The sequence below is a fragment of the Saccopteryx bilineata genome, chromosome 2, assembly GCF_036850765.1.
Source record: "Saccopteryx bilineata isolate mSacBil1 chromosome 2, mSacBil1_pri_phased_curated, whole genome shotgun sequence".
Lineage (NCBI taxonomy): Eukaryota > Metazoa > Chordata > Mammalia > Chiroptera > Emballonuridae > Saccopteryx > Saccopteryx bilineata.
In genome coordinates, this window is record NC_089491.1 from 76,156,159 (window position 1) to 76,178,839 (window position 22,681).

At 39.6% G+C, this 22,681-nt stretch overlaps 1 protein-coding gene across 1 annotated transcript in view; it reads right to left on the minus strand.

Annotated features, from left to right (window-relative positions):
* FREM1 (FRAS1 related extracellular matrix 1) overlaps positions 1-22,681 on the minus strand; it is a 175,258-nt gene that overhangs the window by 15,178 nt on the left and 137,399 nt on the right. Inside the window, exons 27-34 of the mRNA XM_066257282.1 lie at positions 22,452-22,596; positions 12,929-13,058; positions 9,419-9,491; positions 3,698-3,847; positions 1,877-2,115; positions 781-828; positions 363-527; positions 50-178 (exon numbers count right to left, since the gene is read on the minus strand). Coding sequence (XP_066113379.1) covers positions 50-178; positions 363-527; positions 781-828; positions 1,877-2,115; positions 3,698-3,847; positions 9,419-9,491; positions 12,929-13,058; positions 22,452-22,596 — 1,079 coding nt within the window. The remainder of the gene's footprint in view (positions 1-49; positions 179-362; positions 528-780; positions 829-1,876; positions 2,116-3,697; positions 3,848-9,418; positions 9,492-12,928; positions 13,059-22,451; positions 22,597-22,681) is intronic.

Genomic DNA, 22,681 nt, shown 5'->3' on the forward strand with positions numbered 1-22,681 from the left:
CTGGGCACACTGCAAATAAAGGTGTTTGGTTGCTCAGCCTGTGACCCACCTTTGTTTGGGGGCTCCACGCTTTCCAGGCAATCCCATTGCACTTATAGAGCTTTTGGAGGTTTTCTTCGAAATGCAAGAGTCCTTTCAATTCCAGTGTACAGTTCCTTGGAAATGAGGTCAAATGGCTCTATGGGAAGTAAAGGCAATTGAGATTTGACTTAATGTACATTGATGGCATACTTACTCCCTTTAGGTCCTCATTTGTTGAGTAGTATTTGTGTTAAGAAAACTATCCCCAAGCTTGAAAACTGTTTTATGGCCCAGGAAACAGCTTGCTGTAAGGTGAATAGGAAGTAAAAAGATTTTCATACCTGTCTGGGGAAGTGTGAGTTGGTTGTGGATTCTGCCTTATCTGCTTGAGGCGGTTCTGCCACTTCAATTGTCTTCTGTGGCTGGCTAATAACAGATACTGGGGTCTTCCTTTTGTGAATTAGAGAAGTGTCCTCCGCTAGGTGCAAGGAGACTATCCCATGATACTGAGGAAATCAATAAACAACAATGAAGAAAAAACAAACACCAAGATAGCAAACAGAACAATTCCTTGTAAAAATGAGCAATTAAAAAATGGGATAAACAAAAAAGCGTTTTTATTTTTTTCTGACCATCTAAGCCTCAAGCACAAATTTCAAACCAGGTTTTTAAGAGAAATTTATAAAAGACAAAAAAATAGATTCACTGTTTTACATCATAAATACAAAAAATTTAGCAATTCTCTCAAACTATGCTTACATTATAAATAATGTCTGTTCCATTTCTGTACACGGAGGATGGATAAACCTGAAATCAACAGAGAACAAAATATGAACAAAATTGGCTTATTAGCAATTGGTTAAAGTCTTTCCAGTAAGCTCTTGTTAATTCTGAAAAATGTTTAAATATGTTTCTCAAGATTTTCCATATCCAAATCATTGGAATTTAAAAATTTTCTGGACCTAATCACAACTTATCAATGTTGATTTATACATTCATAGACCCAGTTTAGGAGAAAGACATCCTTATTTTGTTGGTATATCTATAGTGCACACCAGTCCAGGGAAACACACGCACACACATTCATGAGTGTGTGCCTGATTAGAATGCTGTGCTAATAAGGTCAAAGCCATGGTTTCCACACCCAAGTAGATTGCTTAATCTCATTCTATTCCAGGGTCACTGGTCATTCCCTATCTGTCTTGATTACAAAAGGAACCAAAGCAGAAATTATATGCGTGAGTCAGTTTATTTATGACCTCCATTAGTACAATTAATGAAGTGAAACAGTACTATAATATTTGTACATAAGGCACTACATGATTGTGCAAGAAACTATGGCCTCTAACTCACAATAAGAATCAAAATTAGGCCCTGGTTGATGCCTCAATGGTAGAGCATTGGCCCAGCATATGGATGTCCCAGGTTCAATTCTCACTCAGGGCACGCAGAAGAAGCGACCATCTGCTTCTCCACCTCTCCCTCTCCCTCTCCCTCTCCCCCTTCTCTCTTTCTTTCTCACTCTTTCCCTCCCACAGCCATGGGTTGATTGGTTCAAGTGCATCAGCTGAGGGTGCTGAGAATGGCTCGGTGAAGCTTCTGCCTCAGCGGCTAAAAATAGCTTGGTTGTGAGCATGGCCCCAAATGGGCAGAGCATCAGCCCCAGACGAGGGTTGCCAGGTGGATCCTGGTCAGGATGCATGTGGGAGTCTGTCTCTCTCCTCTCCTCTCATTTGGAAAAGAAGAAGAAAAACGAATCAAAACATTTTCTGCAGTGCTTAGAATTACTCATTTTTATCTTTTGATCTTTCAATAAGCACTCCAAAATCAAATCCCAGACGGTCCCCATCCTTACTGTTTTGCCATTCCCTCGGGTTCTAAGCTTCATTCCAAAAAGATCTGTAGAATCAAAGCCCCGTGGGGTGTCTCCTTTGGTGACTGCTAGCCGCTTGGAAGATGGAAGAGGTCTTCTTTCCACATGAAAGGAACCAGAAATGGTGGGGGAGGAAGACCCTGGGGACAGTGGGTGCCAAATGCCCTTCTTCCATGTGTTGTGCTTGCTTGGGCTGAAGGAATATGAAGGATGGCACTGTCCTGGAGGCATGCAAGATGGCAGGTCAGTTCATTCATTTTACACAAACAGATAAGTGATCACATCGACACAGCCCCTGGAGCAGCTTGTCGTGAAACTTGGATGGATGGTTTTCCCACCAGATGTTACCTTTTTGCCATTTGCCAGAAACTCCTTTACTCTTCATCAGCTTCCATGCAAGAAAGCTGTGCCCTTCTGCACATCTACACGGTGATTGTAAAGTAATGAAATTGATTTCACAAACCACAGATGCAAATCTTTGTTGTGACTTTAGAATCATAACCACAACAGCCTCGCTGCTGTTCATATTATAGTGCTCCTCAATATATCAGATGTAGTCACTGATCAAGTATCATTTACAAAGTGATCATTGTTTCCCCCATCTCTGAGAGGTAGAAATTGAAATTGTTGGACGATATCAGTGAACTCGAGTAACAGTTATAAAAATTAGCATTCAACTGCTACAGAGCAAAGATCCAGTAAATCTTAATGGAGCTACTTCCATTGGAAACATTGCCAATTAGTATGAAAAGAATCTAAACCCAGAATTCACATCTGGATATTTTATACTTCATGTGAAAAGTGTATACTTCATGTATTTTATATATTTAATGTGACTAGAAAATTCTACTAAAAAAGAAACAATTTTTGTGAGGCAAGATGGTGGGGAGAAATGTGGAAATCTGATTACAGTCTATGGCCAGACCACCCTGAACGCGCCCGATCGCGTCTGATCTTGGAAGCTAAGCAGGGTCGGGCCTGGTTAGTACTTGGATGGGAAATCTGATTACAAAAGAATGATGATAGCGTCTATTTTTATTATAGAATGAGAAAGAGAAGAAGAGATAATAGGTTTCAGGTAAGAAAAACATACAAACCATAGGGCATGACAAGTATAAAAAGAGCGGATTAAGAGCTAGCATGGTGATGGGACAGTTGTCAAATGTTAAATGGACAAATAAAAAGAAGGTATCCGGCAGGAAAAAAAAATCAGAGCACCAGGGACTTTGGTTGGTCTCTGTATTATTTAGCTCACAGGTTGTGCTTTAGCATATACTACCCAGGACCTATTTGGCTCTGCAACCCAAGGTTATTCACTAATGTTCTCTAGCTGCTCCTGAATCCTCAAGCCAAGCCAGCTGCATCTTTCACATTTATTCTTCCCCCATTCCTTCCTCTTTTAGACCTTTCCTGGTCACACTCCAGTGGGGGCTCACATTTTAGGCATTAAGAGCTCTCTTTAACAAAGGAAGATAATTACAGCCCTACAGACTCTGGGGGAAAATAATTGTCGATAGATTCTCACCAACATTGTTTCCCCCTTGGTGAGAACAACAAACGGGTAGGAAAAAAACTAACTACAGCGCTGACTTGTTGCTTTTCTGAAACGATAGTTCTTAGCAGGAGGAACGCCGCATGAAGCAGAAAGCAGAATAAAAGGCCTACATCACGACCTCGGCTGCTTTCTTGACAAGAAATTAAGCGTTTTGATGTGAAGGCGTTATCAAGCACATCGGCTGTTGAAAGCAAGCAGCTACAGTGCTAGGACCGCTTCTGATTTCAAGATGAGGATCAAAAGAATACCTCCTTTTGAGTCCAAAATTTTCACTGCAGCTTTTGTCTTTGTGCCAAGAACTGCATTCACAGGGGAGTTCAGAATTACTTCAAAGGCCTCATCATCTTCCTCTAATCCGTCATAGGTAATTGCTATATTCCACATCTTAGTTGACATTCCTACAAGAGGTAAACATTTTAATTACTCTTTAATTGCTATTTCAATCACCTAGGTGTCAGAGAAATATATTAATTAACATGTCCACAGCTAGACTGCGGTAGCCTGAGTGAGCTATTGTACTGCTACCAACTCACTGAAGTCCTGCTGTTCTCCCAAATAATATTAAAAGACCACATTTGTTCCTGGACAATGATGATTTCATTTAAATGCAAACACTGTAACAAAAAGTAAGCAGCATTTTGCAAGAGATGAACAAAAAAATGGTTAGTAGATGAGATCCAAGATTTAATTTTTTCCCGACCTGCCCCTTCTCTACTTAAGAATAAGCAAGTACTGCAATCTTAAAAGCTTACTAGTTTCAAAACTCTTAAGATGTCGGTGCAGACAGTTATAAGTGATTATTGGATGGTACTTTGTGCTATTCATGGAACCCTTGAAGTGATTGATTTCTAAAGACAGCTGCCTCCATCGGCTGCCCCACTTCCTGAGATCTTTTTAGCCTGCAAACGCTTTTTCTGATGATGTAATACTCAGTAGTTTGATATTCTCCCAGAGAGAATTTATGGGCTGAGAGTTCTAGAAATAGACTGAGCCAATTTTTTTTTTCTTTCTGTCTGCCTCTGTTGATGGAGTTACAATCAAGCTTGGTTTACAGTAATTTTGTGAACTTAATACTAAACAGTGCTGCTGTTTTAAATATATCCCCCAGCCATTCTATCGCCACTAACATGGGATGCAAAGCAACCCAGAAACACAAAATACTAAAGCTGGAAGAAACTCCTGAGATTGTCTACTCCTGACCAGATTCCATGACGTGGATTAAGGACATCATCTTGGGTTTATTTAGAAGAAAAGTGGTGGTGGCAAGAAAAAAAAAAGTACTCTTTAGTAGAGAAAAAAAGGTTCAACTCTAAAGGGAAAAAGATAAAAAAAAATTATGGTTTAACCTTCTAGGACTAAGTTTTGAAAACTTTATCATTTACTCACTGGCTTTTAAATGCATTTATTCCCATACATACATCTACATAGACCATTAAATGTTTTATGTCTAGCCTTCTGAAAATCTGAGTACTTTTTTCCTTGCAGAGAGTTTTGTACAGATTTATGCCTCTCGATGGTGCCATCTCCGTGATGGCCTCCTTCTCGAAGGCATGGTGATATAGATTTCATTAACTAATCGAAGTCTCATCGATTCCCCAATGAAATCCAACGGAAAGATGAAACTGATCACTTCTACTACTCTTGGCTGCATGTACAGGGAAAAATAGTAAGTGTATTTGGGATAATTTTATTTAATAATTAGACTGACAGCTAATTTATTAGGCTTCCAATATCAACTGAGATTTTTTAAAATCAATTGCCTTCACAGTCTGCAAAAATTGAAGTATCTAACATAAAATATGTATTATATAAGCCCTACCACATGGATGGATAAATCAGCTCATCAAAACATTTTTTGTGTGTCTATTATGTACTTGCCTTTGCTTTCGATGCTATGGAACATACCAGAGGTGTCACATAAGCAAGCCTGACATAAGCACATTTAAAACCTCTTTGAAGGGACAAAAAGTGAGTATGGGAAAAGTCAATTATTCAAGGCTCTGTATGATTAGCTGCCAAAGGTTACAGAGTAGATGGTAAGTACTATATGTATATGGGCCGCAGAGCTGGAAGGACTGGGGGGGGGGGATAAATGGGAAAACAACAAAAGCAAAGGCAGGCAGACAGGGAAGCAGCAGCCTTGGTCAGGGAACACTGAGCAGATCAGCTGGCAGGAATAAAGGTCACGGGGGTGAATGGGGGTGAAAAGGCTGCAGTGGCCGTTTCTCGTCAGGCCACAGCGAGCCCTGGACACTAATTAGGTGGCTGAATTCGGAGTTTAAACCACAGGCAACAGGAAATGGATGTCTTTAAAAAATGAAACTGAAAGTGTTATATGGGAAGATATAGGGCCCAGGCAGAGAGGCTAGAAGTTGGGAGACCAGAGAGGCAACTACTGTAATAAAACTGGCACAAAGAAATAAGGGGCTGAGCAATGAAGAAAACATATGAATACTAAGATGTTTACTATTCAGAAAACTGTCTTGACTCTCAAAGCCCATAGAATTAAGCATTATTCAAATAAAAATCCAATACAAAAAAAATATATATTTCCAAGCCTAACCAAACGCCCTCTTATTTTAACATTTTTTTTATGGAGTAGGACCAGATGGTAGAGAAAAACTATTCCAAGTTTCATTTAAGGGTGATCTGTTTGCCTGCATTTCAACTGTGTTTCTATGCCTACCAGGTGTGCACATAGGACCAGCTTTTTTAGGTAAATGAGATTGGAAGTAGGAGCTCTCTCTCTCTCTTTTTTCCCTTCCTTTCCCACTTTCAAGGTGAAAAGTATTTGTTAAATTACTGAGATAATAAGCAATTTCAGAAGGCTTGAACTGGCCTCCTGTTCCCATAAAACAAAAGGTGTGGAAGAGGAGGGAGAGGTGTTATTTTATGCAGACATATTCCATTTCACAGAGTGGGTCAATGCCTGGGTATTTTCCCGCAGAGCAGATTTCATCATTGAAGATACTTTCTCAATGTTTTTAAGTAAATGCCATATTAAAGACCTGTTCCTCTGGAAAACATTTTGACTTAAAGGTATTATGAAGTCTCAATTAAGAATGCAGCAAATCTTTCAAGACACATATTATAAAGGAAAACAATTATTTTATTATGAATTGATTTAAGATTAGTCCTCAAAGCATTCTGAATGCAAAGTAGTCAGGGTTAGTTTTTGGTCTGGTACAATGGCTGCAAGGCCGGCGACCTTGAGTACAGCTCACTAGCCTAAAATGTCACTCAGTTTCTCCAGCTTCCTCCCAAAAAATCGGTAAACTTATCATACCCCACTACCCTTGATTTCTCATTCTGTTTTTTTCTCCAGCCATGGAAACTGCTGTCTTTAAAGAAATGAACAGATTGCTTGGGCAAAAAGGGTGGGTGTGAGAATGGAGACACCAAACCCAAAAGCAGCGAAGATGAACAAATGGGAGTAAATAAATATCGTATATTTACAAGACCTGTGGACATGGGAAACTTAAAAATTCTCTGAAGTAAGGCTTTAGTTCATGAATCTGTTTCTAACTAATAAATTTCTAAACAATAACCGAGTGTCCTTTTTAATTTATATGATTTTCTTTCTTTCTTTCTTTCTTTCTTTCTTTCTTTCTTTCTTTCTTTCTTTCTTTACAGAGACAGAGAGAGAGAGTCAGAGAGAAGGATAGACAGGGACAGGCAGACAGGAACGGAGAGATGAGAAGCATCAATCATTAGTCTTTCATTGCACATTGCGACACCTTAGTTGTTCCTTGATTGCTTTCTCATATGTGTCTTGACCATGGGCCTTCAGCAGACCGAGTAACCCCTTGATTGAGCCAGCGACCTTGGGTCCAAGCTGGTGAGCTTTTTTGCTCAAGCCAGATGAGCCCGCGCTCAAGCTGGTGACCTTGGGGTCTCGAACCTGGGTCCTTGGCATCCCAGTCCAACACTCTATCCACTGTGCCACTGCCTGGTCAGGCTGTTTATTTTACTTCTTAACAAGTCTAAATAATCTCTAAAATCATGACTATTTAGGACCTCTAGATATCATTAAGTATCTATTCAAAACAGCATATAAACTCTTCTGGACAAATGGGTGTTTATCTTATCCAGTGGATTCTCCAATAAGTAGTTTTTAGAGATCTCTCTAGTGTGACACATTCTATATATAGTAGTCCCTATCTATGCAAACAGAGCACCTGGTAGGTTGCTAAAATCTCCTGAAAGCCAAAACCACTTATAATGTCGTGACAGACCTCAAATAATAAAGATGACATATGATAAAGATGCTTGACTCTCAAAAAGCGGAAAGGTTGAAACTGCCTTAACATGAAGTACAAAAAGGACCTATTGCAAATACATGACACCCTTCACCTTATGGTTGGCCAGAAGGTAAGATCTTGCAGCCATCTGAAGGTAAACATCACCTATATACAGTAATAGGAATAGCTCGTCTCACAGAGTGCGGTCAGCTTAAGGAACAAAGTTATGCAAGACAGAAACTTACATATCATACAAAGCAGATCAACAATATTTGGGTTATGGTAATGTAAATTCAAGGCTCATTGTGATACATTAAATTTTATCACTCCAAAACCCATATATTGAAGTCCTAATTCACAGTACCTCAGACTGTGACCTTATTTTAAAATAAAAGATCTTTTAAAAGGGGGATATTTGAACAGAGACACACAGACAAGGAGAATGCCAATACGGACATGAAGACAGCAGAATCCAATGAATGCCAAAGTCTATTAAACTGCAGAACAGGTGAGAGGGGCATGGCATGGCCTTCTCTCACATCCCTCGGAAGGGGTCAACCTGCCAAGACTGTGATCTTGAACTTCTGGTCTTCAGCGCTATGAGAAAATTAATTTCTGTTCCTAAACTACCTGGTTTGTGCAGTCCCAGCAAACCTCTGGTATCATCAAACATCATGCTGCTTGTGATGCACTACAGAAAGGCATTTATTTTCCGGGTTTAACATTACAATTGTCGATTTCAGAGCACTGATGGTATTTCAGCCATTTTGTTTTGCCTTTGCCATAAATGTCATGTGTCAATGGCAGACAATGGCAAGAGTTTGGTCATAATGGTGTGTTCTCAGAGCACAGAACATGTCCTCTGCAGGAGACCATAAAGCGCTAAGTCATGGCTACTTCTCAAGACCTTTCCCATTTGACCCTGGGCAGGTGATCCAGAGCAGAGGAAAGGAGAGAAACTATGCAGAGCAGTGAATGAGTGCCACTGGCCCCCACCTACAGAAGCCAGGGAAGGAAGCCAGGGCTCCAGCCTCAGTGCTTTAGGCACAGTTCCCCACAAATGTGTCCCTCTATCAACTGAAAGTACCCTTCTTCTTCTTCTACCTGCTCAGAATTCTGGGAACTCTCCCAGGACTTTCTTTAGCCAGAACAATGATTCATACGTTGGATTCCAGTGTTCTATCAGTGACTCGTGTTCATGTCTGTATTTCCCGACATGATAGAACATCCTTGAGAGCAGGCACCATATTTTGGATTCCCTTTTGCACCTAGCAAATTTTTTTCACAGATTGAATGCAAAATATGTGCTACCTAATTAAATAATAATTTCCCTTAGAATCTCCTCATATCAACCCATTCCAATAGAAATAATTTAATAATGCCTTTTAGGAATCTGCATGAGCATTCTGAAAATTTCTATCAAAATGTGAGGCAACTGAATTACTTCAGTTTCAAATAATTTTTAAAAAACATAATTTTTTTTCTGAATATTTGGGTCTTTGCTTTGATAGTTTATATATTTTTCACTGTTATGATCCCATTTTAAATAAATATTTGCTTGTAATAAAATAAAATGTGAGGGGGAAAACTTCAAGGCCAAGCTGATCTGGAGCAAGGTGATACAGCTCCTCAAGGAACTTCTAGTCAGCTGAAGTTGCACACTGTCTTGTCTTCTCCAAAATCTCAAACTTTATTACAAAAACATGAAACTGTAGAAACAAAACGTACCTGGGTCAAACTGAATCAGTTTAGATGGATTCATGGTAAAATCTTTTCCAACTGTAGCTGACACTTGGTTGACCTTAAAAGGAAAAAGAATGTCTTTTTTTATAATACAAATAAGTATTCTATAATAATTTCTAGTCTAGTCTCATACCAGATTAAATTCACTCTTAAAATCTGTTTTTAACATAATGTGGGATTTTTTTTATTATAATAAACCACTTTTTATCCAAGCTACATGGATCTTCCCTTTTTTTTTTTTAAGTGAGAGAGAGACAGATAAGGACAGATAAGACAGGAAGGGAGAAAGATGAGAATCATCAGTCCTTTGTTCCAACATCTTAATTATTCATTGATTACTTTCTCATACGTGCCTTGACTGGGGGGGGGGGGGTTCTAGCAGAGCAAGTAATCCCTTGCTCAAGCCAGCAACCTTGGGTTACAAGCCAGTGTCCTTTGGGCTCAAGTCAGTGACCAGGAGGTCATATCTATGGTCCCATGCTCAAGCTGGTGAGCCTGCGCTCAAGTGGAAGAACCTGCACTCAAGCGGAGAAACCCATGCTCAAGCTGGAGACATTGGTGTTTCGAACCTGGGTCCTCTCTATCCCAGGCCAACACTCTATTCACTATGCCACTGCCTGGTCAGGCTACATGGACCTTTCTTTCTTTTTTCTTTTTTTTTTCTTTTTTTTGTATTTTTCTGAAGCTGGAAACAGTCAGACAGACTCCCGCATGCGCCCGACCGGGATCCACCCGGCACGCCCACCAGGGGCGACGCTCTGCCCACCAGGGGGCGATGCTCTGCCCCTCCGGGGCGTCGCTCTGCCGGGACCAGAGCCACTCTAGCGCCTGGGGCAGAGGTCAAGGAGCCATCCCCAGCGTCCGGGCCATCTTTACTCCAATGGAGCCCTGGCTGTGGGAGGGGAAGAGAGAGACAGAGAGGAAGGAGGGGGTGGGGGTGGAGAAGCAAATGGGCGCTTCTCCTATGTGCCCTGGCCGGGAATCGAACCCGGGTCCCCCACACACCAGGCCGACGCTCTACCGCTGAGCCAACCGGCCAGGGCACATGGACCTTTCTTAAAGTTAACTTTTTTCTAAACTAATATCAATGGATGGTATACTTTTTTTTTTTGCTTCTTCTTTATAAATGATTCAGACATTGGAGAGAGAGTAACATAAATTTTAAGCAATATCTTTCTTTGTTATGAGTGGGATTTTATTTCATTACCTTCCCTTTATTTCAACATTGTTCTAAAACAATGCCTCAGAGTATAGGGAGGGGAGGAGTGAGGAGGAGAAGAAAGGCAGCCCTCCCCCACCTAGCAGCCTGCGTGCTGGGGGGTCAGCTAGCTGTGGGGTAGCCTGCGAGCCCCAGGGCCCTGCAAGCCTTTAGACTAGATGAACTAGAGCACATCTGCTCCATCTTCCTGTCTGAATGAAACCATTCCTCTTCAGAGACGTGAATGAGGACTGTGTAGGGATGACAGACCTGGTGAACAACCCACAAAGGCAATCCACACCCAGAATCGAGAGGCTCTGTCAAGTAAGTTTAAATTTTTTTTGCTCTGATTTAAAGAGACTATTGACTAATCCCGTTTCCAACTCCTAGGGCTAAAAACCAGAGGTGATTTAAGGGCTCTAAAGCCATGGCCTTAACTTCTCCCAGACGGAGCCTAAGTATTCAATACATATATGTTAAGAAAAGTGTCTTTGGCTGAAAAAAAATGGTCCTCAAATGAGAATCCTGTGGAAAACACAGGCAGCTGTTACTTTTGCACTTTTTTTGATATTTAAGATGACCAGGAAAGTGAGTTAACATAGTTCTTCACTTTCTTACAAAGGAATGAGATGCGTGATTAAAAACTTTAAAATTCCTATTTCTATGGCCTCACACATTATCTCCATATCTAATCAAGGGCCTTACTACACGCCAACGGGTCTGTAGTGGAAACATTTCGCTCAAGATGGGTGTTACCTCCTAAAATCCCACTTGCTCCTTGCCTACAATGCCAGGGCTAAGTATCTTTGAATCATACAAAGAATCTTTCATTGTAGAAAGGCAGCCCATTGTACACCGGCACCCACCATATGCCAGGAATTACATATCCCTGCATGATTCTTGCATGTGCAATTACTTAGTGTTTACAACCACTGAGTGTATAGAATCCTACATGGGAAAAGGAACAGTCTCAGGCAAAGTGGTTGGAGAAATCAGTCCAGTTAAGGTGCACAATTCAAACCAGGGCAAATTACACAGGTAAAGTTCTTTTTCTTTTCCTGCTCCTAGTCAGGTAGCCATTAAGCTCTGGTATGAAATGGCAGGCTGTGTGCTGTGGCCGAAGTCATCCCTGAAGGGCTCACGGCTGTGTTTGATGAAAGCTTGCCCACTCAGCTGGCAAGTTCATGGTTTGCATTCAGCTAAGTAGACAAAAGGCTTCATGTCACGCCACGTAGGTTCTTTCTACCTGGCAAGGTGAATGGTAGCGTAGCCCAAAACTCCAGACTCGAGCATATGGTACTTTCTATGGAGGACCAGAGGACTGTTAGAAAACCATCCAGGCAGATTCTTTCTTTTTCCACAAACAATCTGCTGGAAAATGATAACATGTTGTCTAATGTTTTAACAACAATGCAGCATCCACAGATCTGGGGTGAAGAACCTATACTCACTGGAAAGATAATAACTGAGTCTGGATATGGTAGAATTTTGGTGCACAGGGTTCTGAGGGTGATTTGAATTTATTATTGTGATTGAGACTTAACTGACCTGCCATGTTTTCCAGAAGGTAATACCAGTGTGCCTTTCATTAGCAAGAGGAGGGGAGTCTTAAGGCCTATTGGCTGTCATTAGTATGTAAAACCTTTCATGCCTTCATTCTCTTGAAATGTTATTGTCATAGCAACTCCTAGAAAATCCTTCAGTCTATATAAGCAATAGGCTGTGTTTCCGGGTCCATGTCAATAGAAAGGAGTAGCAAGTTGACCAATCCCAAAGTGAATACTGAAAATTCCTTATATTTCAGGGTGCCTATATTGAAGTATGCTCTCTTCATTTTACATGATTTGGGGACTCTTAAGATAGGTTTGTTCCCTGATTTTCCTTAGCCACTGAGACCAGAAGTAGTGGTCCTGATGCGTACTAAGAGAAAGCCATTCAGGGGCTGAAATTTACTCTGGTTACCTCACAGAATATCTTGCCTACAACATTTCTTTCCAAAGCTGAGTGTGGTCCAAGTTCACTAGGTCGGATATATCTCCCTGTGAAATCAAACTTCAAGACTTAATAACCAGATTTAAAAACTAAAAGTGGGTTGGCAATATCATATCTCTGTGCTAAGGAAGCTAGATAAAGGAGGGAGGGACAAGGAGATTTTGAATCTATAATCTCCAGAACAGCATGGCACTCCCACAGTTTAACATGTCCTTGGTTACTTTGATTTCTTCTAAGAAAATAATCAAAAGCACCAACTAGCAATCTAAGTTTTAGCTAGACAGTTTACATTTTAGAATTGTTACCTTTACACTCACAAAGGCTGAGTCTATGGAATAGCCCCTTCTGGTAATTTCCAAGGGCAACACGCCCACGTTCTCACAGACCTCATAGTTAGTCTGTGACCATTCAATGTGAGACCACTTCAGTTCCAAACTGTGTAGGAAAGAAAAGAAAAAAATCATAAGAAACACACTAAAATGTCCATAGGGGTCCTCTGCTGGGCGGGAGACGGAACCACAGGTTACACAGACTGGTGACAGAGGTAGCTCATCAGCCTACACCCATGCTAAAAATCCTCTCACTTGTGTGCTTACATTTTAGTTCACAGAGAACTTTTACTAACATTATCTCATTTAAAACTCTCTTAAAACAACACCATGAGATAAAGAAATTATCAGAATTCTATTTTACAAATGCAAAAACTAAGGTTAAAAGAATGTCGGAGTTCCCACAGTTATTAACAACAACAAGAAAAAGGACACAAAATTGAGTGTTCTGAGGGGAAAAGAAGCAGCAGTTGTGAAGTTCAAGGAGACATTCATTTTTGGAAAGGACGCTGAGATGAAACCTTCTAATTTGTCTTCTGGCTTCTTTATTAGCACACCAAGAACTGTTCCCAATACAAATCTTTTCTGAACGTGGGTTCAGTTAAATAACAAGCTATCATTGAGGATGTTCCTAAGCATTAAAATGCCCAGGCATTTTATAACCATTATCTGTTCCTTCTTCTGTGAGTATGAAAGGGCTGTGCTAATATGTAGCTCAGATGCAGCTATACAACTGAGTAAGTGTATCAGAAGGTTGTCTTTTTCCCCACAACACATTTAGTGAGTCCAAGATTTGATGGAAACTGTCTTCTTTAATCTTCATATGAAAACTTATTTTTAGAAAAGAAAACCAAATCTCAGAAAAAATAGACAACTACCTATGACAAAGTTAATAGATAACAGAGATGAAATTCTCAGCATAAACCTGAAGCCAAATATTCTATTGCTCCTCCGTCATCCTTTTCCCATTGCAATTCATGACTCTTGTGTTTGAGCTCAAGCAGAAAAAACACAATTTTATCTTTATCCTGAAATACTTTTTTTTTAGGTTAGAAAACTTAAACTGTTTTCCCCAGACGTTTTTCTTTAAACGTGGTACTTTTTTCACCCCCTGCAACCTTCAGCATTATACAAGACACACGCAATCTTCACGGCGATCACTTCAAACATTCCCATTGCTTTTGTTTCATTCATTTCCCTTTTTACAAAACCTACAGCGGTTGCTTTACTATATTTTCTAACTTCCCATTGTATTCAGGCTCTTTCATCTAGATTAAAATACTTTTTAATAATTATTTTTCTTGCAGAACTAGAAATTCTCGGTGCCACCATGTGGGACATGGAGTTCTCAAATCTCACAGAGCTCTCCAGGCATTCTTGGGGGCCATTCATATTAGAGAGTAAGTTTATCACAAAAACATGAATCAGAAAGGAAAGTAATGGAAACATGTGAAATAGAAAAGTATAGATGAATTTCAGCTAAGTCTCAGTAAGGTTCAAATGAGTTTTAATGTCCAATCTCCTGAGAATTTATCCATTGCTAATGCTAACCATGACAGGCAAAAATTTATCAGTGTCACTGTGTTGATCCAGAGGACCTCAAGGCCAAAAGCTAAATGCAGTTTGATTGCTGATCTAGATCAATAAAGGGACTATGAAGAGTGCTGTTCAGCTTCAAAGCATAAAGGGTCTTGGCATTTGGCAATGTGCCTGCATTTCCCTGACGCACCATTAGAATCTGCATAATGTTTAGAGGTTAAGGTTGTCCTTATACAATGTTCTATTTCATTTTCTTGAAACTACTCCGTACAAACAATAAAGATCTATTGAAAAGACATAAAAGTTAAGCCAGGCTATATATTTTCCAGAAAAATATTTAAATTGCAAAGCACTTGTATACCTATGGGATATGTGCAACACATGTTGTGAATGTGTTTTTGTTTCTTGCAGGACTGTGAGATCTTTCTATGCTGAGACTCTAGCTGCTTAAACTCTACACAAACACCTGGAAGAAAAGTAAGAAGTGTAGCCAATCACTTGGGAATTCTCCCTGCTACAAGGCACACAGCTGTGTGTTTGACATCATATAGATAACCAGATGCAGGAACCCATGAGAGAAATTTGGAGAACACTGGATGTATAAGTGTCCAGTAGACAAGGGTTGGTTCAAATCTGCGTATTTTAATGATCACTTCTTTACCCTATTAGTACTGAGTAAAGCTCATTCTGAGGTCAAATTAAGTTTCCAGACACACTTTCTGCAAAACCCATTGGTAATCACTTTAAGTCATTTAGTAGGGAGTGAGAACTCCTTCAACCCCTAGGTCAGAATTTCTCAACCTTAACACTATTGACATTTGGGACCAGATAATTCTTTGTTGTAGAAAACTGTCCTGTGCATTGTAAGATGTTCAGCAGAATCCCTGGCCTCCAGCCACCAAAGGCAGTGGTAGCACTTCTCTTCAGTCACTCAATCAAAACTTTTTGTGTGTGTGTGTTTATGTGTGTGACAGAGAGAGAGAGTCAGAGAGAGGGACAAATAAGGACAGACAGACAGGAAGGGAGAGAGATGAGAAGCATCAATTCTTTGTTGCAGCTCCTTAGTTGTTCATTGATTGATTTCTCATATGTGCCTTGACCATGGGCCTTCAGCAGACAGAGTAATCCCGTGCTCAAGCCAGTGACCTTGGGCTCAAGCTGGTTACCTTTTGCTCAAACCAGATGAGCCCACGCTCAAGCTGGCAACCTCGGGGTCTCAAACCTGGGTCCTCCCCATCTCAGTCTGACACTATATCCACTGTGCCACTACCTGGTCAGGCTCAGTCATAACTCTTTCCAGACATTTCCAGATGTCCCTTGGAGGGAAGTCATCCCCAGTTGAAAAACACCTTGTTAAGTGATTTGAGGACATTCATCCTCAAATTCATCCTCTACATTCATCACAGTAGAAAATTGTATTTAATGTGAAAACTAAATTTGGGCTCGCAAAACTCTCTTGTGAATGGAAGATTTAGGATGAAGTAGTGGAAATTAAAGTGGATCAGAAGTCATAAGAAGTCTGGTCCCTCTGTCACTCACTGACTATACTTTCTAAACATACTATAATTTACTTGGATACTACATATGCTCCAAGTAAAAAGGGGTCTGGTTCACTGATGTACTTTCAAGTCCGTTGTAGAGTAAGTAGGATATAATAAGTGCTCACTATTTGCTAAATGAATCTTCTTTAGCCCATTGTTTCGTAAACTAAGTTGATCACCAAAAAAATTTTTTCTCCACAGTCCTATTAACATCAGATTTCACACAATTAGAAAAAATCATAGGCTAGGATAATTTTCATATGTTCTTTCTAGCCCTGACTTATTCTGGGCTCTTTGGCATTATTGCACTTCATTAGAGAGAACGATGGCATTGATAAAACAGCATTCTACCATACATCATGATTTCTTAACACATATATATGCTATTTTCAGAAGCATGTGCATGGTTCTCAACATTTGGCGAGAAAGCTTAGATTATCACACAAGAGGAGGGTAAATAATGACATTTAGCAGGTAGAGGCCTGGGGTACTACTAAATATCCTGCAATACACAGGATACCCACCCTACCACACAGCCCATGACAAAGAATTACCTTGCCCAAAATGTCAGTAGTGTTGAGGTAGAGTCATAAATACATACTTTCTGATATTTTATTCTGTGGCTACTTGATTCATTCATATAAGAGAACAATAAACTTAAAGAAATATTTATGAGCCCAAGCTGGGTAGCATAGTTAGAGAGTTGTCCTAATACTCAAGGCTGTATATTCAGTCCCTGGACAGGGCATATACAAGAATCAACCAGTGGCCTGACCAGGTGGTGGCGCAGTGGATCGAATGTCAGACTGGGATGTGGAGGACCCAGGTTCGAGACCCCAAAGTTGCCTGCTTGAGCGTGGGCTCATCTGGTTTGAGCAAAGCTCACCAGCTTGGACCCAAGGTCGCTGGCTTGAGCAAGGGGTCACTTAGTCTGCTGTAGCCCCACGGTCAAGGCACATATGAGAGAGCAATCAATGAACAACTAAAGTGCCACAACAAAAAACTGATGATTGATGCTTCTCATCTCTCTCCGTTCCTGTTTGTCTATTCCTATCTATCTTTCTCTCCAACTCTCTGTCTCTGTAGGAAAAAAAAAAAAAGAATCAACCAGTGAATGCACGAATAAGTAGAACAACAAATTGATATTTCTCTCTCTCTCTCTCTTTCTCTCACCCATCCTTTCTCTTTCTCTCTAAAATTAATAATAACTTTTTAGAAAAAAAATTTAAGTTTTAAGACACATTTATGATTAAAATTTCAGTTTGGGATTTGAAACATTAATCTAGGTTAACAAGAATGTGTAAAAAAGACACTTAGCTGCTCTATGCCTCAGTTTCCTCACATCCCTAAGTATAATAATCATGAGTCTGTACTTCAAAGGAATTAAATGAACTTTAATGAATACCCATTAAGTATTTTGATCTTCTCAGTGAAAGGTTTTATAGAAGCTAAAATTGTGATTAAATTATTCTTATAACTAGATCTTCATCTATAATCAAGTAGCACATGACTTTAGAAAATTGAGATGTTAAAAAATATTTTTCTGAGTAGTCAATCTAAGATTTATCAATTCAAAGAGGATGCTATTAAGCTCCATAATCTAATGCTATGAACACCTGTGTTTTCATTTTTGTCTTTCTCTCACGATTATGGGGAAACAGTGTTTAGCCAGGAGGCAGCACAGTGAGTACCCAAACAAGTGCTTTGGAGTCAGACACATTTTGCAACCACTTATTAGTGTGTGATTACGGTCAGTTACTCAGTCTCTCTGGGCCTCTGTTTTCATTATCTTCACAATGGGGAGAATTATATTCATGTCAAAGGATGAGAATTAAAATTCATTAATATGTATAAAGCACCTGTACACAGTGGGTGCTTAATAAGTGCTATTTCCCTTTCTTTCCTCTGTGCTTCCCTAGATCGAATCTAGAAATAAATACTTGAACTTCTGCCTTGCAGATACCATGAAAGCTTTACCTAGCCAACTGTTTCAACCTCTTCCCCTACAAGGTGTTTCATAAAAGCTGCCAAACCATTGTAAAGTTCACCTATTAGACATCCCTTTTCTTTTTCATTTCTTTTGTTCCTTTTCTTTCCAGGCCAAGAATGAATTACAGAACAGCTAGAGGGAGGGCCGCTGGAGGGAGGAGAATCAGAGTGCTGAGGGTCATGCAGCCCTGCAGAGGCAACCTCTGGTTAGAAAGAGCTTCAATGTGGGTCAGCCTTTCTTTGGAAGTTCACTCTTTGTCAGTGCTCACAAGAGAGAGGTCAACAGAGAAGATGTATTAAGAAACTGGTTAAAAGTAAACTGGTCAAAAGTTGGCTACATTCTATGGTCTGCAAAGGTGTTTTTGATGAATGATGTGGGTCCTATGTAGTTTAGTCTGAGAATTCTGAAGATCATCTTGAGATTTAAGTGGAACTGGCGAGCAGACATGAGCTTGTGAGTGAGTCACACCAAGGCATGAGCCACTAAGATGAGTAAGATGAGCTCGCACTTTTAGGTCAGGGGATAAGGGTTCACTTTCTGCTATGCCACTCATCCACTCAAGTGAACTTCAGGCCAATTACTTAAATGCTTTGAGCCTGATTTTCTTATCAACCTCAGAGTCCTGTGCTTTGTAGATTATATTAGACAACGTATGTGAAAATACCTAGTGCAATACCTGAAATTTAGGCATTTAGCCAAGTCTAAATCTTTATACAATACTCCATGGATTTCAGTGTTATAAAATAATTTCTAATCATGATAAAATGTCTCCTTAAATATATTGCATGAAAAACTTGCTCCATGAGTTATTATGGGGGTTGGGAGATGTAGAGGGAGAAGAAGTAGTTCTATAGTCAAATGAAGTTCAGATGTGCTACGTACTATATATTTCTCTGTCAGAGATCCCCAGTCCGTATAAGCACCTCTGTGATTCTGGGATGTGATGCAGTTAAACAGCACACAAGCTGGCTGGCTGGCTGGTAATAACTTGATTAGTTTAGCTGAACTAGGCCTTCCTAATACCGTTTTTAATGGGATATCAATTGGTTCTTCAGGACAGATATTCCATAGAAATGCTGCAAGAGTGAAAACTTACTAGCAATCAAGATTCTGGGGCCTTCCCTCGAACATAGGTCCTCTCATTTTTTTTTTCTGAAGTTGGAAACAGGGAGGCAGTCAGACAGACTCCCGCATGCGCCCGACCAGGATCCACCCGGCATGCCCACCAGGGGGTGATGCTCTGCCCATCTTGGGGCATCGCTCTGCCGCAATCAGAGCCATTCTAGTGCCTGAGGCAGAGGCCACAGATCCATCCTCAGCGCCTGGGCAAACTTTGCTCCAATGGAGCCTTGCCTGCGGGAAGGGAAGAGAGAGACAGAGAGGAAGGAGAGGGGGAGGGGTGGAGAAGGAGATGGGCGCTTCTCCTGTGTGCCCTGGCTGAGGTCCTTGTCATTTTTTAACAGAGCCCTCTTTCTGCTCCAGATGCACCCAAAAGTCCCTTTAGCTAATTTATTATAGAAGGTTTTCACTCTTTCAAGTACGTAAAATATTAATCTATTAATCCTGTCTATACCAAAGAAGGACACAAAGTTATACAGCTTTTAACTCATTGATTAATGAGCATGTTGATTGTTCACTTTGTGAATCATTCCAGCATCACTTTCTAATTAGAAATGGGCTTTAGCTGGCCATCCCTGCCTCCAGAATTTTTCTTCAGTTAGTCTTTGTGCCCACATGAATGAACAACAGGAGTAATCACTACCACAATTTAAACTTGTTGAGGACTTCAAATATACAAGATGCTTTCGTGTTTTAACTCATTTGTTTCTCTAAACAAATATTGGTATTGCCCCACTTGACAGATGAGATAACTAAGGCTTGACCAATCACCTGAGTCAAGGGCAGTTTCAAAGAGCAAACTCTGTTCTTTGGCTCTAAATTCAGTGGTTTATTGTCTGTTATCAATACCAATTTCAGGTGTGTTAGACATGGAATGCATGTTCACATTAATACCTATAACTTACATTTAAAAACAACAACTAAAACTTAATGTCCTTGAAGAGGAAGTATTTCTCCTTTCTTGCTGCCTGGGTAGCCAATGACTGGAGAAAAGAAGAGAGATAAGTGTGTAGCTTCCTTCCTTTTAGGCAGTTAGCAGACTTTGATGAGGGTAGGCAAGAGTTCTTTCATACAGTGAGGAAAACCAAGGATTCTAGAGCCATACTTCCTGGGGCTGAATCCCAGCTCCTTCACTAATTAGCTGCATAAGCTTGGAAAAAATCACTTCCATTTTCATGCTTTAGTTTCCTCACGTGAAAATTCTGCACCTAATGGTACCTAATGCATAGAAGGCTGTGATGATTAAAAGAAGAGCAATGAAACAGAGCAGAAAACATATTGCAAATGGCTCTCATTTATATTGTATGTGTAACTAGGTTCTTGCTGGCTATCTTGGGAAGACAACTCACTACTAAGATAGTTTCTTACTGGAAAAATGTGCTTCTTGTTCCAAAAACAAATGAGGCTGGAGACAACTATCCCATTCAAAAATTATGGATATAAATGCTGAGTAAATTCTACTTCCCTTGCTCATTCTAAAGAAAACAGCTTAATATATGTCAGAATCAAATTAAAATTATTTTGGGACTAACACTTGGTAGGTATCATTTTGTTGCACTGGTTCTAATCATTTCAAGCTGAATTAGAAACATCTTTAGCATAGATATATGAAAATTAATATTCAACACAAGCAGGAGCCTATTTAAAATAGCCTCAGTTAAGGTTATAATTTCTTCTGTGACTCTCATAAATCTGATGATTACTTAACAATATAAATCATCTTCAAAAGCAATGTTTTTTGTAATGATGAAGAATGAAAAGGGCATATAAGTGAAGCAACGTTAATCCAATATTATTGCTGGGGGAAAAAAAATCTCTTATCAACTATGCTGTGTTCACACATGGAGGACCAGCAGTCAGCATTAGGTCAATAGCGAGACTGATCAGAATTCTTGTGTTTTTTTAGTGGAACTATTAAAAATTAAGTGAAGTCACAATTTATTAATGATTCTGGAGCAGATTTTTTTTTTAATATTTCCTTGAGTTGGAAGATGTTTGTCTGAAATTGCAAGTAGTTAATATACATATATTTTCTATAAAGAAAATCCTGAGGAAACATTTCTCTTAGACAAGAGCAGTTTAATGGGTGGTGGTCATCTGTTTTAATTTGATAAGTTCATGATTATATTTAAATGTCAAGGGCAAGGCCTTCCTTGTTCATATCTATTTACCAGTTTCTAATACTGTGCACCTGTCATATAGCAGTCACTTAATAAAAGTCTGTGGCATTAACGCACCTGAGCCAGATACTGCACTTTATCGGGGCAATGGAGGTTGAATCCTGGGAAAGTGTTTTGTTACGAGGATGCATTTTTCTAACAATGACTACAGAGACCTCTGCTGACCCATATTGGAACTACTATCACAATCGGAAAGAAAAAGCAAGAAGGAAGAGAGCAGAGGTGAAACTTTCAGTTTTTTCATTTGCACTGTCATAAAAATTCCATAAAGAGGCTGTACTCACTTAATTTTGTGTAGTTTTCCTAGAATATGGTTAACACCAACTTTTTGAGATGGCTGGGGAAGGGTATAAGAAAGAAAAAAAGCACAAGAATGGACTATATATAATACACATTTCTACAGTCATTCGATAACTGGTAAATTATTCAAGGTCTTCCTTCAAGAAAAGTCTAGAATAGGGACCCAATGAATGAAATTACTGTGATCTAGTAATCTGTTCAATTTTGAAGACTTGTTACTCTTATTATTCTGAGGGTTGTACTCATTATACAGTTTTCAAGTATTACTTAATACCTACAAGTCTATTCCCCTCTTTACTTCTTACCTATGATAGGTTTATCTTCTAAAGACAGTCTCAAGTAATAATTTTTGTTTGTTTTTCAGTTTTAGTTTTGTTTTTTTGGAACAGAAGAACGTTTTGCTAACTCTTCCTAAAAGCCTCCTTCTTTTGGCACTGGGTGTTTTAGAAGGTGGGTGACTAACACAGTCCTAGAGTGACCTCTTGCTGCACGATTCCTACATGAGCCTGCAAGCTCCATCCAAAATGTGGTGAATTGTTGACAGAAATGTCTCTGTATGAGGAAGGGTATGCATTGACATGCAGAAACTGAATGACCTAGCACTATGCAGCTTAACTTTTTAACATTTTAATACTCTGTAAAGCTACTGGCTTATCAAGCATTAATAAGAGAAAGAATCATCACTCTCCAAAATAGACTCCATGAGCTTGTGAAATGTTTTATCATTTATCCATTTAGATTCTGTTTGGAAAAACATTTCATTTCACTCTCCTAATCAGATACATTCTGGACAGTATATGCAGGACTACTGAATAAGCAAAAGAATTTACATTTGAGGGATGGCAGAGTTCCCTGTGGGGTCCATGATTTGAAATTCCATGATATCTGAATTAAATTCCAAAGATGGGTTTATGATGTAAAGAATGGTCTTACTGTTTAAGTCCTCTTGGCTAAATTTCTCATGAATAAATTCACCTACAAAAAAAATTAATAAATGAATTTGGTGGATAATCAAACAAAACAGTAATTAAGAGCTAATAAAATGGTATGGCTATATTAT